The following is a 15293-nucleotide window of genomic DNA, read 5'->3' on the forward strand; positions in this document are numbered from 1 at the left end:
GGCCGTGGGGCCGGCGGAGGCCAGCTGGACTCACCCTCGGCGGCGGCGGCGGCGGCGGCGGCGGCGGCGGCTGCAGGTGTTCTAAGCTCTGAGCGACTTGGCAGGGTTCAGCCAGCGGCGCCGATCACCATGGCAACGAGGCCCACACGGGACCTGCTGGCTTCCGGCCGGGCGTGAAAGCAGGGAGACTACCGCACGCGGCCTGCTCAGGTGATCACCATGGCAATGAGGGCGGTGCCGGGTAGGCGGGCGGTGGGAGGGGCCGGAGCGGCCAGAGCGTGGGGGCCTGGCTAGGGGGCGGAGTCTGGGAGGGAATGATCCTGGAGACTCGCGCACGCGGTTTGCAGAGGAGGTCACCATGGCAACGAAGGTCTCACCGGAGTGACGGGCGGTCGACTAGGCCCTGGAGTACGGAAGCGTAGCCTGGGAGGAGCTGCCAGTGGAGAGATTCGCGGCCGTTCGATTACCGTGGCAACGAGGGCGGTGCCGGAGAGGCGAGAAGTGATTGGGGCCGGGACGGCCGGGGGGTGGGGCCTTGTCCGGGGGCGGGGTCTGGGCGAGAGGGCCGTGAACAGCTGCGCGCACGTGGTCCATGCTGGCTGTCGCCATGGCTGGGCGTGGCGATGGCTTCCGCGGATACGGTTTATGTGCAATGTCTAAGTATTTATTTTTATAATATATTAAATATGATTTTTTCTGGTTATCTATTTCTAGTTTCTCTTTATCTGCTCTACCGGTAAAGCCTGTAGATTCTACCTTCCAAATTTGTCCAGAACCCTCTCTCCTCTGTTTGCACTAGAACCACGCTGAGCCAGGACCGCATTCTCTCCCTTTACCTGGTCGCCGTGCTTCCGCTCTTGCTATTATCTTATTTCAAGGTCAGCAATCCCAGTGGTCCTGTTGAAACATCACATGATGCCAGTTTTTGGCATCAAACCCTCACAGCTCTTAGATTTGAAAAGTCCGAACAATGGCTCAAGAGGCCCCAAGTGATTGGATCGCCCTCCTCCTGCCTGGTCTACTGCCTTCTCCTACACTGCCCGTTTCACTGGCCTCTTTGCTGCTTATCGAACATAACGGCCAGGCACAGGGTGTTTGCACTGGCCATCCCCTCGGCCTGGAATAAGAACCCAGGTATCCTCATAACTCCTTCCATCACCTGCTAGTTTGCTCAATTGTCACCTCTAGATGAGGCTCCCCCCGGCCACGCTATATACAATTGCATCCTCCTCCCAAACCCTTCTGCTCTGCTTCTCCTAGGCACTTACTCTTTTCTAACAGATGATATAATTATTTTTTTGTTTATTGCCTGTCTCCCTCTTTTGGAAGCCCTGAGAGCAGGATTTTTCTGATAGTTCATTGATGTTCATCGCCGGAATGGTGTCTGCACATAGTAGCCACTCAATTTGTTTAGTTAGTGAATGAATATTAAATTTAAAAAAGGAGGATGGAGAACAGTGTTTGCAGTATGACAGTATTTGTAAAAAGTTGTTGTTAGCTGTGAGTCAGCTCCGACTCATGGCGACCCCTTGTGCAACAGAAGGAAATGTTGCCCAGTCCTGCACCATCCTCACACCCTCACCGTAGCCAGCACATTTAAGTCCATTGTTTCGGCTCTTGTGCCAATTCATTTCACGGAGGGTCTCCCTCACCCTTGCTGGCCCTCTACTTCACCAGACATAATGTCCTCCTCCAGCAAGTGATCCTTCCTGATGATGTGTCCAAAGCAAGTGAGTCAGACAATGTTCTGTTCTGATCCCTAAGGCTTTCATTGGTTAATTTTCAGAAATAGGTCACCAGGCTTTTCTTCCTAGTCTGGAAGTGCTGCAGAAACCTGTCCACCACAGGTGATTCTATTTGAAATACCTGTGGCGTAGCTTCTAACATATCAACATACAACCACCACAGTACAACAGACGGGTGGAGGTTGTAAAAAGTAGGTGAGTTACGTTTGCTTCGACAAGCTTAGCTTTTGCTCTGGAAAAATACCACTTGTTGCCTCAGGGAGCTGTTGACTGAGGACCATAAAAAAGGGAATGTTTCATTTGCATACTTTTTAAAATTTCCTCTACACGATATATTGCCTACTCAATAAATAACTGAAATGAAAATAAGCCATTTGGAACACAGAGAATACAACCCCCCCCTCCCCCATCTCTGGCGCTTCCCAGATTGCCCTGGTGTATGTTGCGTGCCTCACTTCTTCAGGTCAGTCCCACAGATGCCTTCTCCTCCTCTCTGGGCAGAAAAGCTCTTGCTGGAGGGTTGGCGGTTGATGGAGTCAAGCCCACTGCAGTGCAGGAGATTTACATACCTAGGGCCCTCTGGCCTTAGTCTGCATAGTTCTGAATCTAATGGTGTCTGAATAGTGTTAAGCTTTTGGCTCCTAACCAAAGGTTGGCAGTTTGAAGCCATCAGCTGCTTCTTGGAAACCCTATGGGGCAGTTCTGCTGTGTCCTATAGGGTCGGTATGAGTCAAAATTGACTCGGTGGCGATGGGTTTTTTTGTTTTTTGTTTTGCTTCTAGAAATCTCACTACAAAATTTATTTCCTCAATTAATGGCTGTTAAAAAATTGACCTACAAGTCAGTGAGCTTCCCTGAGCTACAGTTTCTCTGTTTGAAAAGTGAGACCTATGGGGCTAGGTGGCTTCCAGAGGCTCTTGTAGGACTGTAATCAGATTCTGATAGGTTTGGGGTACCTAGTTTTGAGAACCTACTTAATTCAGCTCCATCATTTCAGAGACAAGGACACGAAGGCTCAACATCCAAAACTATGAGTTAGAACTAGAATTGGAACGCTGATTTCTTGACTCCCAGTCCAGTGCTGTTGACACCATTTTCCCAAAAAAGTTTGGATGCTTTTTAGAATTGAGGACTTGGTTCTTTGAAGGACAACAGTTGAGGAAGAGGGGGCAAATCTGGGCTAACGGCTCAGGCCTTGGGGTGAATTTAGGTGAGTTATTCTACCTCTTAAGTCCCAGTTTACTCAGCTATAAAATGGACTTGACTGTCTACTTCAAGGGCTTGTCATGAGGATTACATGAGTTGGTGGGAGTGATTTGTAAACCGTAAAACTTGATTCAAGTCCATTAACCATTCATTGTTGTTGTTATTAGCTGCCATAGAGTCACCCTTGACTCATGGCCACCCCATGCACAGTGGGATGAAATGCTGCCCATCCCTGTGCTATCCTCATGATCAGTTGTGGATCAGACAGTTGTGATCCATAGGGTTTTCACTGGCTGATTTTTGGAAGTAGCTCACCAGGCCTTTCTTCCTAGTCTGTCTTAGTCTGGAAGCTCTGCTGAAACCTGTTCAGCATCATGGCAACATGCAAGCTCCACTGATAGATGGGTGGTGGCTTTGCATGAGGTGCAATGGCCAGGAATCGAACCAGAGTCTCCTTCATGGAAGGTGAGAATTCTGCCACTGCACCACTAATGCCCATTCACTAGACTTACTGAAAGCTTGCAGGTATATGGCACACTGGGAGGCAAGTAAACAAGACAGATGTGGTCTTTACCCTGAAGGAAGTTGGAGTTTGTTGGGAGAAACAATTAAATAGAGGATTAGGGGAGGGGAGTGTGCCAATGGGGTATTAGGCTATGAAACCACTTACTAATTTGGATTTGAGGAGAAGGACGCTTTCATGGAAGAAGTGTCCCTCAAGTTTTATTCTGAAAGATAAAGAAATGGGTAGTGTTACGGGCAACACAGGGAGCAAGGATAAGAGAGAGTCCATCATGGTTGGAGGCAGCCAAGAGGGCACTGAATACCCCGGCACCCAGGGCCTTAACCTACAGGCCAGCAGTTTGGACTCTGTCCTGAGCAAAGTAGGGAGGACATCATGCAGGTGGTGGCTTGGCTTGAGTGATTTTGAGAACAATGACTTGGGCCAGCAGTGTGTTGGATCCACCACAGGGGACTGACCTGAGTCATTACCAGCCAGTCAACTTACAGAGCAAGGTTCTGGGCACAGCCAGAGCTGGGCAGTCCTGGGTTTGGGCCCATATGGTTTGGGGGAAGCTACTTAACCTCTGCTCACAAGTGGGCTGGTAAACAACATCATGATAAGAGGCAAAGAAATTGAATTCAATCAACAACACCCATGGAAGCAGCGGTCAAGAATTCAAACTATGTATTCCATTGGGCAAATCTGCTGAAAAAGACTTCTTTAAAGTTATAAAAAGCAAAGATGTCACTTTGATGACTAATGTGTGCCTGACCCAAGCCATGGTCTTTTCAATCACCTCATAGGCCTGCAAAGATGGACAATGAAAAAGGAAGATGGAAGAATTGACACATTGGAACTGTGGTGTTGGCAAAGAATATCGAATATATCATGGACTGCCAGAAGAACGAACAAACCAGTCTTAGAGTAAATACAACCAGAATGCTCCTTAGAAGCAAGGATGTCGAGACTTCAACTTCCTTACTTTGAACATGTCATCAGGAAAGAACAATGTATAGAAAAGGACACCATAGTTGGTAAAATAGAGGGTCAGCAAAGACGAGGGAAACCCTCAGTGAGATGGATTGACACAATATCCACAACGATGGACTCAGACACACCACCATCATAAAGATGGTGCAGGACCAGGAAATGTTTTGTTCTGTTGTACGGGGGGTCACTCTGAGTTGGAGCTGGCACGCACGATGGCAACTAATAACAACCCCTCTGAGGTTCTCCTAAACGGGATAATAAACTACCTCACGTGTTTCCTCTGAAGATTAAGGCATGCAAAGTGCCCCGTCCAGTGAAGTCCCTTCCCTTCCTGCCTTTCCCACTAAAAAAGCCGTTTTATGCACAGGGCCGCCTTGGTTCCCACATCACCCTTGGGAAGCATCATTTGTTCCCTCTTAACAACCGGCCCTGCGCCGGGCTCTTCGCGCCTGCGCGTTGGGCGTCGATTACATCGCCTAGCAACCGGGTCGCCTGGCAACGGGCGCGCGTCTGGCAGGCGAGCGCAGAGACTGAGCTCCCCGAGGCAGGTGAGGCAGCAGCGGCGGCGTCGTCGGCGGCGGCGGCCGGCAGGGCCCGGGGCGGGGGGGCCCTCAGACCCACCCAGTCTGTTTCACACGGGGACCAAGTGACTCTCGCTCCTCGGATGCCAGACTCCTGCAGCTCACGCCTCACTGCCCCAGGCGCCCACCGTTGACCGTGAGGGGAGGGCGCCCAGGCTAGACATGGCCGCGCCGATCCAGCTCGGCCCCTCTCCTCCCCTGTCACCGCCCCCACTCCTCGTACAGAGTTGGGGCTGTCGCTGCCGCTGTACTCAGGAGCAGCAACAGACAAACCACGGCTGCTGGCGTATCTGGAGCCCTGCGTGTCAGGTTGATGTGGGTCAGTTAATACAACAAGGCACTATTCTCAGGGCCCTTTTGCGGTTGCAGAAAGACACAGAGGAAGTAGCCCACCAAGGGCCACACACAGCCAGGTTCGACCCCACATGGCCTGGGTCTGGGGTCAGGTTTTAAATAAATCACCATTTAACCTTAAACCGAACCTGTTGCCCTCGAGTCAGCTGTGACACCCGGCGACCCCGTGTGTACAAGAGTAAAACTGCTATATAGAGTTTTCAATGGCTGCTTTTCCCGTAGATGGTCAGGCCTTTCTTCTGAGGTGCTTCTGGGTGGACTCAAACCTCCAGCGTTTTGATTACCAGCCCAAGCACATTCACCGTTTGCACATCCTGGAGGATCCTTCCTTTAACCTGAATAGCTCAAAAGCATTTTGTGTGTGTGTGTTTATGTGTCAGAGCCATCTGACTATGGGTCCCTTGTGGGTGAGTGCACATGATCTGGATTTGAGTGTTGGCTTTCATCCTTAGCAGTTCTGTTCCCCTGGCAAGCTCCTTGGCGTGAGCCCCAGTTTCCTCATTTGTAAAACAAAGATAATGCAAGTCCTTCGTTATGGGATACTGAGTGAGCTACTAGCTATTGCTGGCCCAGGATAAGCAGTAGTGTCACTAGGGTTAGTGTCACCCACTGTGGTAACTCATGGTGTCACCTCCCACCCCATGGACCTCCTCCTATACCAGACCATACAGAATCCTTAGTAATGATTTTTGTACTAATGTAAGTCATAAATTGTAATTCATCATATCACTCCTTCTTTTCTTTTAATTACTACTTCGTTTTCAAAAGCTATTGATATAGGTTCACAGAAACTAAATACCACAGTATCGTAGCTAAAACACCAGAAAATTTGGCAAAATCAGTGACTTTAAGAACACTGGCAGCAATGAAAACAACAGTATCTGTTTGTAGTATGTGCAGATGAAATCACTTGATTCAAAGCGTCATTGTAATTGGGTGATAAAGACAGCTCTGACCGGATTGCATTAGAAGGTTTAAAAAGTAAATTAGCACAGAGTTTTAGCCTTGTAGGTGTAGTGATAATATGTAAGCCGGGCTTACGAAAAATGTTTTTGTTGTTATAACTATCTACAGGGTTATTTTTATAAAAATTATTAAATTTCTGCTGAAACCCCGCACAAAAAGTTTATAGTCATTTTGGTGTCACCCCCTCTGACAGTGTCACTGGGTGCAGTCTGCACTCCTGGTACCTCTCTGGTGATGCTACTGAGAATAAAAACTGAAGGTGATGATTGCCATAACGTGTGTTTGATTTGCTTAGTTCCTTTCAGAGCACTGGAGTCTACAGTCTGGGCTGTGACTTACCTGCACTGTGACCCTGGGCTACTGCCTTAATTGCTCTCAACCTCAGTTTGTCCCCCTGTAAAATGCAAGTAAAAATGCCTGCCCATGTGTGCTCATGGAGAGTTTTGAGGATCAAATGAGAAGAGGCTTCTAAATCACCGTAGTAGTAATGACATCTTTTTTTTTTGGCTCTTTGTTCAGTGGTTTCTTCAGAGCTTCGTTTCGAAAGCTAGAGAGTTGCCCTCTTCCAGTGTGGAAAGATGGCCCACGCCCGAATCTCCATGTATCTGCCCCCTGACATCAACCCCACCCAAGCTGCCATTGCCTATGGGTGCCGGGCCCTGCCGAAGCTGAATGAGGAGCTGCAGTCGGAGGACCTACAGACGAGGCAGAAAGCACTCATGGCATTATGTGACCTCATGCACGACCCCGAGCATGTCTACGAGGCCATCAAGATAGGTGAGGCCCCAGTGGGGTAGATGGGTACGAGGTGGTCTACTCCCATCGTCTCTCCTTGCACTGTGCCTGTCCTGGCCAGTCAGTCAATCCTTGCCTGGGCACCTGCCCCAGAGCCATAGCAGCCCCTCTGCCACTGGTGGCCACCAGTCTAGGAAATAGCCCTGCCTGTCTGCTGCATCCTCAAGGCTGTCACAAAAGGTATGCCCATGCCCCACTGGAGACATGCCCTTGCCTCCCACTTTTACCATCATCAGAGGAAGAGCTGAAGGAGTTTGAGGCCACTAACATAACTTTCCCAGAGCCCCGTGCTCAGACCAGCCTCTCCTGGAATGAGGCAGGGTCCTCATAGTGCCTTGGCCAATGGTGGTGCTTCAGCAACGAGTGCCGCCATGTAACGAGCTGATGATGGCCAAGCACCTCCATGTGCTGTGCCTGTGTTAGCTTAGTCCTCAAAGCAGCCACGCTAGTGGGGAGGGAGCATCTTAGTGGCAGATAAGAAAACTCAGTCTCTGAGAAGGGCTGTGAGTCTAGGGTTGCCGGGTAAGTAAATAAAGCAGGATTTTTTGGCCAATTCCACTTTTTTACATGTACAATTCAGTGACACCAATTACGTTAATCATGTTGTATAATCATCACCACCATCCATTGCCAAATTTCCCCTCACCATAAATAGATACTTAATGCATCCTAAGAAACCCTGGTGGCATAGTGGTTAAGTGCCACAGCTGTTAACCAAAAGGTTAGAGCTTCGAACCCATTAGGTGCTCCTTGGAAACTCTATGGGGCAGGTCTACTCTGTTCTATAGGGTCGCTATGAGTCGGAATCGACTCGACGGCAATGGATTTAATGCTTCCTAAACAGTGACCCCCCCTTTCTCCCTCCCACCCACTCCGGTAACCACTAATGAACTTTTGTCTCTATGCATTTGTCTATTCTAGATATTTCAATAAGCGGGATCATACGGTATTTGTCCTTTTGTGACTGACTGACTTCACTCAGCATGATGTTTGTACGGTTCATTCATGTTGTAGCATGTATCAGCACTTCATTTCTCTTTATGGCCAAGTAATATTCCGTTAGATATATATATACCACATTTTGTTGATCCAGTCATCAGTAGATGGACACTTGGCCTGTTTCTACTTTTTGGCTATTGTAAATAGTGCTGCAGTGAACATTGGTGTACATGTGTCTGTTTGTGTCACTGAATAAAGCAGAATTTTTATTTGCTAAATCTGGCAACCCTATGTGTAACCTGCTCCAGGTCGTGTGACTAGGTTGGGGCAGGGGCGTAATTTGACTCTGGGTCTCCAATACAGAGGCCATGTCGTTAGCCCCACGGCCGCGTGCATGAGAAGGCCCCAGTGGAGAGTGTGAGACCTTGTGGGGTTCATGAGGCGATGCCTGGAGCAGGTGTGCCCACACACATAGCCTCGCTCAGTGACTCTGAGGTACAGTCAGACAGGATGTTCTGGCAGCCCATGAGGTGAGCTCACCTGCTGCCTTCAGGGAGGGTTGATTTCCCAGATGGTCAGAGTTCAAAGGCATTTCTGCTCCATAGGGTGCCTGGAGAGCCTGAAGGCTCTGCTGAAGGATGGCAACCACATGGTGCGGATCAAGACCACCGAGGTGCTCTACATCATGGCGACCCATAATGTGGGCAGGTGGGTACCAGCTCTGAGGATCAGTGCCGGCCTTCTCACTGCCCTCCCGTGGGTGGCACTCCCCCAGTGACTTTGAATGTGCTGAGCTGGTGGTACCACTGATCTTGGGCCAGCTCAGCCTTGAAGTGGGGAGCCTCTGCACCCCAGGCCCGTTTTTATGTTCGCTTCTGGCTCTGAGTTTCCCGCTTTGAAGGTGGAAGGAAAGTTCAGACCTCACACCTGCAACAATTTTGCCTTCCCCAGCTTTTGGCTTTTTATGAAGAGAGCCCAGTTTTCCCTTCCAGGCCCCTCCCAGGGCCTGTGGCTCCCATCCCCATGTAGGTGTTAAAACGCCAACTCAAAGCGCACAACTGGTCTGGGCTGGGGGCTTCGACTCCTACCAACTTCAAGGATGCTAAGGTTCTTTTTGGTTTCTGGCCCCTGGAAATGTCCGTTTCCTGTTCAAGCACAGCTATGTGTTTTACAGAGCCCCTGGGTGGTGCAAACGGTGAATGAACCCAGCTGCTAGCCCAAAGATTGGCAGTTTGAGTTCACCCAGAGACACCTCAGAAGAGAGGCCTAGTGATCTACTCCTGAAAAATCAGCCACCGAAAACCCTACGAAGCACAGCTCTACGCCGACACACGTGGGCTTGACATGAGTCAGAGCTGACTCAGTGGCAACGGGTTTTGTGCATTTTATACTTAGAAAATACTTCCTCTAACATTTGTCTTTTGGTTAGTCAGGGTTGAGGGGGGCGGGTAGTGGCGGTAGTGGAACAGGCTGCTTCCAGCTCAGTTCCTCCACTTGACCTAGGATCACTAGTTTTGCTTTGTATTACAAACAGAACCAAAACTTGAGAACGCCCTCAGGCCCTGCCCAAACCTCCGTGGCCCGGTGTCCACCTGCCCAGACAGCAGGAAGAGCAGCACACAGGGCAGGATGGGGACTGTCTGCAGGCTTGTTGGGTGTAAACATCCACACCTGCTCAGAGAGGTTTCAAAGTATTTCAAGGGTGCCTGGGTGTCTCCTCAAACTCAAAGTCGCCAAGCTTTGCCATGCCGTGAGCTTGACTTGCCTCAGTGTCATCAGTCCCTGCCTCGTGAGGCAGGAATTCAGTGTATTTATGAATGCGAGGCGGTGGTTCAGTGGTAGAATTCTCTCCTTCCATGCGGGTGACCCGGATTCAATTCCTGGGCAGTGCACCTCAAGCACAGCCACCACCCGTCTGTCAGTGTGGGCTTGTGTATTGCTGTGATGCTGGACAGGCTAGCTTCCAGGCTAAGAGGGACTAGCGAGAAGGGCGTGAAGAGCTGCTTCCCAAAATCAGTCAGTGAAAACCGTATGGATCACAACAGTCTGATCTCGTTGTACACAGGTTCACCGTGAGTCAAGGGCCAACTGGAGGGCAGCCGATAACCCCATGTAACTACGACAACAAACATAACAGGCAGATATAGGTTTGGGCAAGCTGCTGTCTGCTGGCAAGCTGATGCCTCAGCATGAGCCACTGGTCACGCTGCTCTCGTCTCTTCGCACTATTCAGTCATCTTTTGCCCGTATTCTGCCAGCTCTGTGAGGTGCTGTCTACCTCTGGCCTTTGTCTTTCATGGAGTTAGAGGAGTATTGTCGGCACCAGCCAGCATGGATTCCGACTCACGGGAGTAGGGGTGGTTGACTCTTGCTTCTTACTTAATTTTGCCAGGACTTGAGAGTCACGTGTTCTTGTGGGTGTTCTCAGCTGCCACGGAGTTGGCCCTGACTCATGGTGACCCCGTGGACAATGGAACGAAATGCTGACTGGTCCCGTGCCTTACCCAGGATCAGTTGGGGATCAGATCATTGTGATCCATAGAGTCTTTATTGGCTGATATTTGGAATAGATCACCAGGCCTTTCTTCGTAGTCTGTCTCAGCCTGGAAACTCTGCTGAAATCTGTTCAGCATCACTGCAGCACACAAGCCTGACAATGACAGATGGGTGGTGGCCGTGCACAAGGTGCACTGGCTGAGAATTCAACTCAGGTCCTCCGCATGGATGGCAAGGGGCCCACCAGTGCACATGTTCTTCCCCAGGGATGGCTTTCTAGAGCACGATGTCATCCTGGCCCTGTCCTTCCTGCTGAATGACCCCCAGCCACTGTGCCGGGAGAATCTGCACCTGGCCTACAAGCACCTGGCCCAGCTGCCCTCAGGTAGGCTTGCAGCGGGCCCACGGCTCTGCTGCTCGAGTGGTTACCTTGTCGTCTCCTCTCAGATTTGTTCTGTGCTGCAGGTCAGGGTCCATAGCATGCCTTTAGGGTATAAAGATCTGTTCCAAAGGTGATGTCCTGCACATGTCACTGGGGGCCTGAAATGTCCCACAGCCGCTAATTAGATGTGGAGTCCAGGGTGACGGTCCCCTACCGACCGTAGCTCGAGGGTGACATCTGCCCTGTCTCATGATGCCATGATGCCACGAGCAGTTTAAATGCAGGACAGTCCAGGAGGTGTGGTGTGGGGCCGTGAAGGGGATGCCTTAAGTTAAAGGTGGAAAAACAGATGTCGTAGCCCAGCAGTCAGACAGCCTGGGCTCCCTCTGTCCCCATTGCTCTCTGGAGGCTTAGCGAGCAAGGTAAAGAGTGCCCAGGGGCAATCTCTAAGTTTCTGCCTCCCCACCCCCCTATTGATTGGCAGGGATGATTCTCTGGCTGGCCTCGTCTGGCACCCCCTTGGATTTGTGCCCAGGGGCAAATGCCCCCCTATAACCCTCCTTGCTATGCCTCTGTTGCCCGCTGTGTGCCCCTGGGCGGGGGAGCTCCTCATCTCTAGAGTGGGGTGTGAAGTGAAGATGAGGTGAGGAAATGCTCACCCGGCACAAGGTGCACCGCAAACACTCAGGCCAGGTGTCCACCCGCCGGGTGCAGGGAGGCCGGGAGGGGAGCAACCCCTGAGGGCCTGGGTGTGCTGCCTGTGGGGAAGTGTGGCTTCCTTGGCTGGGCTGGGCTGTGGGTGCTGGGGAGTACCCCCGGCCAGATGCTGGAAACCTTGGGGGTCTTAAAAGGTTTTCAGACTAAGCCCCTCAGGTGAGTCTGTGGCGACACCAGGTTGGGATCATCTGGGGTATGTCCATGGATGCCCAGTGCGGGGACCTGAGAGCAGGCTGGGGCTGGGCCCTCATTGTTGGGGTGTGGAGAGCAGGCCTTGCTGCTCTCACCAAGGACTCATAAAGTTACTGTGACTGAGTTGAAGCGTGTAGAGAGGTCAAGCAATGATGATACTGAACACCTGGTACCCAGCTTTGCCAGAACTGAACATTCTATTGTGTTTCCTACTTGATTGAGACTGTTGTTAAGAAAATTGCAGATATAGTTCAATCACCCCATGCACCTCCCCCAACTAGAACCCTTCCTCCTGCCCTCCCTCAAGCCCGAATTTGGTGATCATGCCCCTAATGTAATGTCCCTGCATGGTGCAAACAGTTTGTGCTTGACTGCTAACCTGAAAGTTGATGGTGCGAACCCACCCAGTGGTTCTGTGGAAGAAAGGCCTGGCAATCTGCTTCCATAAAGATTACAGCCAAGAAAACCCTACGTAACACGTGGGGTCGTTATGAGTTGGAATCGACTCAATGGCAAGAGGCTTTTTTTTTTTAACCCCCAAAGCATGTCTCTATATTTTACTACATGTGCGATTAGATGTAGACTACATATACAAACACTGCTTTGCATGTTTTAAAACTGTGTAAATGTTGCCATGAGTCAAAATCAACTTGAAGGCAACTATAGCAACAACAACAACAAATGTACTGTGTGTGTTATACGTATCTTTCTTCTGCTTCAAAAATATACCTTTATACTTTTGAGGTTTATCCATGTTGCCCCTGCTTCATTTGAACTGCTGCCTGTGTGCTTCTTCTTTGTTGGAATGTGTTGTGATGCTCTCATCCCCCTGCAGATGGGTAGTTTCCGCTCCTGCGCACACTTCTGTGCAGGTGTCCTTGGTACGCGTGCAGGAGCTCCTCCAGAGTCCCTGCTGGGCATCAGCATCACAGAACACAGGAGCCCACAGCTTCAGCTGCTCCCCTGCCTGCCCTCCACCAGCCCCTTGCCCAAGTCCTGGCCAGCAGCCCGAGGGGCCTCAGGGCGCCTCCTTGTTGCCTTGCTTTGCTGTTCTTGTGTCTGGAGAGGTGGCCTGGTGCTCTAGGGGGCCTGGGCCTGTTTTGTCTACTGATTTGAGGGGATGTTCCATTTATCCTGGGTTCTAACCCTTGGTTGGATTGGATTGGATTGGATTGGGTATATCCATGGCAAGACATCAGATATGTTCATTAGAGATACACACTGCAAATTTAATTTCTGGGCTGTCGCACGGCTTTTCAACTTATTTATTTATTGGCCCAGGATTTATCCTGGGTTCCATTGCTTGGCTGGGTTGGGTATATCCACTGCAATACGTCAGATGTGTACATTAGAGATACACACTGCAAATATCATTTTTCAGGCTGTTGCGTGGCTTTCTACTTTATGTATTAGTCCAGCAGCTTTAGACATAAATGTGCTTTTTGTGTGCTCAAATACATATATTCTGCTGTATTTTCTTCTAAAAGTTTAAGCATTTCGCGTTTCACATTCAGGTTGTGCACGCACCTGGAATGGATGTTTGTGCATTTGTTTTGAGTGTGTTTGATGTGAAGGCTTCTGGTATGGCCCTTACCAGTCCAGAACTATCCTAATTACTAAAGCTCTATGGTAAATCTGGAGTCCCTGGTGGTGCAAACAGTCAGTATGCTCAGCTCCTAACCACAAGGTTGGAGGTTCAAGTCCACCCAGAGGTGCCTTGGAAGAAAGGCCTGGAGAGCTACTTCCGCAAGATCAGCCATTGAGAATCCTATGGTGCACAGTATTACTCTGGCACATACGGAGATGCTATGAGTCGGGGTTGCCACCATGACAAATGGTTACATCACATTTTTAAGGATCAATTGTTAGTTGTTTTCTGGCTACAGTGAACTCACTTGCTCTTTCCTTCAGTCAACAAACACATACTGGGAACTTTCTCTGTCCCAGCCCCTGTGCCTCAGTTTCTCCATCCGTAAAACAGGATATCTGTGGGGGAATGTTTCTAAGGTCTTCCATCTACTTCCTGGCCAGGTCTACCTTGTTGTGTGATTTCCCAGAGTGACCAGAAGGGGGCGTGGTAGGACCTGTGGCCTCAGTGCCACCTGTGCTGCAGGGCAGGGGCAGCTGGGTAGGGATGGGTGGGGGCTGCTTCCTGCAACCACACACCTGCCACGCTTTGCAGTCGTACCCTGGGGTGCTGCAGCCCCAGGCGAGGGGGACCAAGATTGCAGAGGCTCCTGTCCAGGCTCCCCACACTGGCCCAGTGTGCCTGCCCAGGATTCTGAAGAATCTCCATTTCCTCTCATCACTCCTGCTAACCCCCACGAAAACGGGTCTCATTTTGTAGCTTGGCGTTCTGTGGAAAGAAAGTTCTGATGTGGAAAATTGAGGATTCTTCCATAAACTGGAACTTTGGGGTATAGCTGAACATCCCCAGGCCCCCTGGAAAAACTCCCCTGCAGTCCCACTGGCTGTGGCCCTGAGCCCTGTGGGCCTCTTCCCTCCTCCTGCCACCTCTTCCCTGTGTGGGCCCCACTTGGCGGCAGCGTAGTATGGGGGATGTGGCCAGGGTGAGTATGATGGCTCAGTCAGCTGACCCGGGTCCTCGCCATGGCCACCACTCACGGTGTTGCTGGTGACACAAGCCCTTTCCCACCCTGCCAGAGTCCATAAGTGGCGATGAGTAGACGCCCGCGGTGTAAATGGGTGGACTTGATACACGCAAACGCACTGCAGCATTCTGTGGCTCAGTGGCCTGGAGGCTCCCGGAGCACCTGCAGCGCCTTGCCCAGGCCTGGGGGCCCACACCCACGGGGGGGGGCGGGGAGGAAGGGCTCCCCAGAGCCAGCCTTGGGCACAGTCATGGGGTTGGGGGGGTGCAGGACCTCGAAGGAAGGGAAGGGGCTGCCCGTTGGGCCCCTGCTCTAGCTTAGCTGGTTCTTGTCTCCGATAGTTGGTCACAGAGGGCCCAGACTCAGCCTTCTTTCTTGTTGCCTCCTCCTTCCCCCACCCCTCTCCACCTCTGCATCTCTGCGCTGGCTGCTCAGGGCAGGTGGGACTCCCTCTGCCCCCTCTCCCCTCGCCCCGGCCTACCAGAGGTGCTCAGTTCGTGGGCAGTACAGAGACCTAGTGGGGGGTGATTGGCAGGATAGTACCATCCCAGGGCAGCCCCAAGACCCTGCAAGGGGCCTGCTGTCTCTGCCCAGCCTGCCCTGTCCAGAGGGAGGGCTCACAACTTCACTTAGCCTGGCCTCTGAATCAGGGAGGCCTGGGTGTTAAAGGAGGGAGGGGTGGCCTGGCAGCCTGGGGCCCCTGAGAGGGGCTATGCAGGAGGCCCAGGGAGCCCAGGCCCTGGCAGGCTTTGGTCCTTCAGTTCAGGTGGGGCTCCTCACTGCATCCTGGGTGGGTCAGAGGCAGTGGCTTGG

At 51.3% G+C, this 15293-nt stretch overlaps 1 protein-coding gene across 1 annotated transcript in view; it reads left to right on the plus strand.

Annotated features, from left to right (window-relative positions):
• The first annotated feature begins 6783 nt into the window (after positions 1-6783).
• The window catches only part of RSPH14 (radial spoke head 14 homolog), a 71537-nt gene continuing 63027 nt past the window's right edge, over positions 6784-15293 (plus strand). The window contains exons 1-3 of the mRNA XM_064271954.1: positions 6784-7124; positions 8687-8789; positions 10844-10962. Of these exons, the coding sequence (XP_064128024.1) occupies positions 6926-7124; positions 8687-8789; positions 10844-10962 (421 nt within the window). The 5' untranslated portion in view covers positions 6784-6925. The remainder of the gene's footprint in view (positions 7125-8686; positions 8790-10843; positions 10963-15293) is intronic.

This window comes from Loxodonta africana, chromosome 19 (genome assembly GCF_030014295.1).
Source record: "Loxodonta africana isolate mLoxAfr1 chromosome 19, mLoxAfr1.hap2, whole genome shotgun sequence".
Taxonomy (NCBI): Eukaryota; Metazoa; Chordata; class Mammalia; order Proboscidea; family Elephantidae; genus Loxodonta; species Loxodonta africana.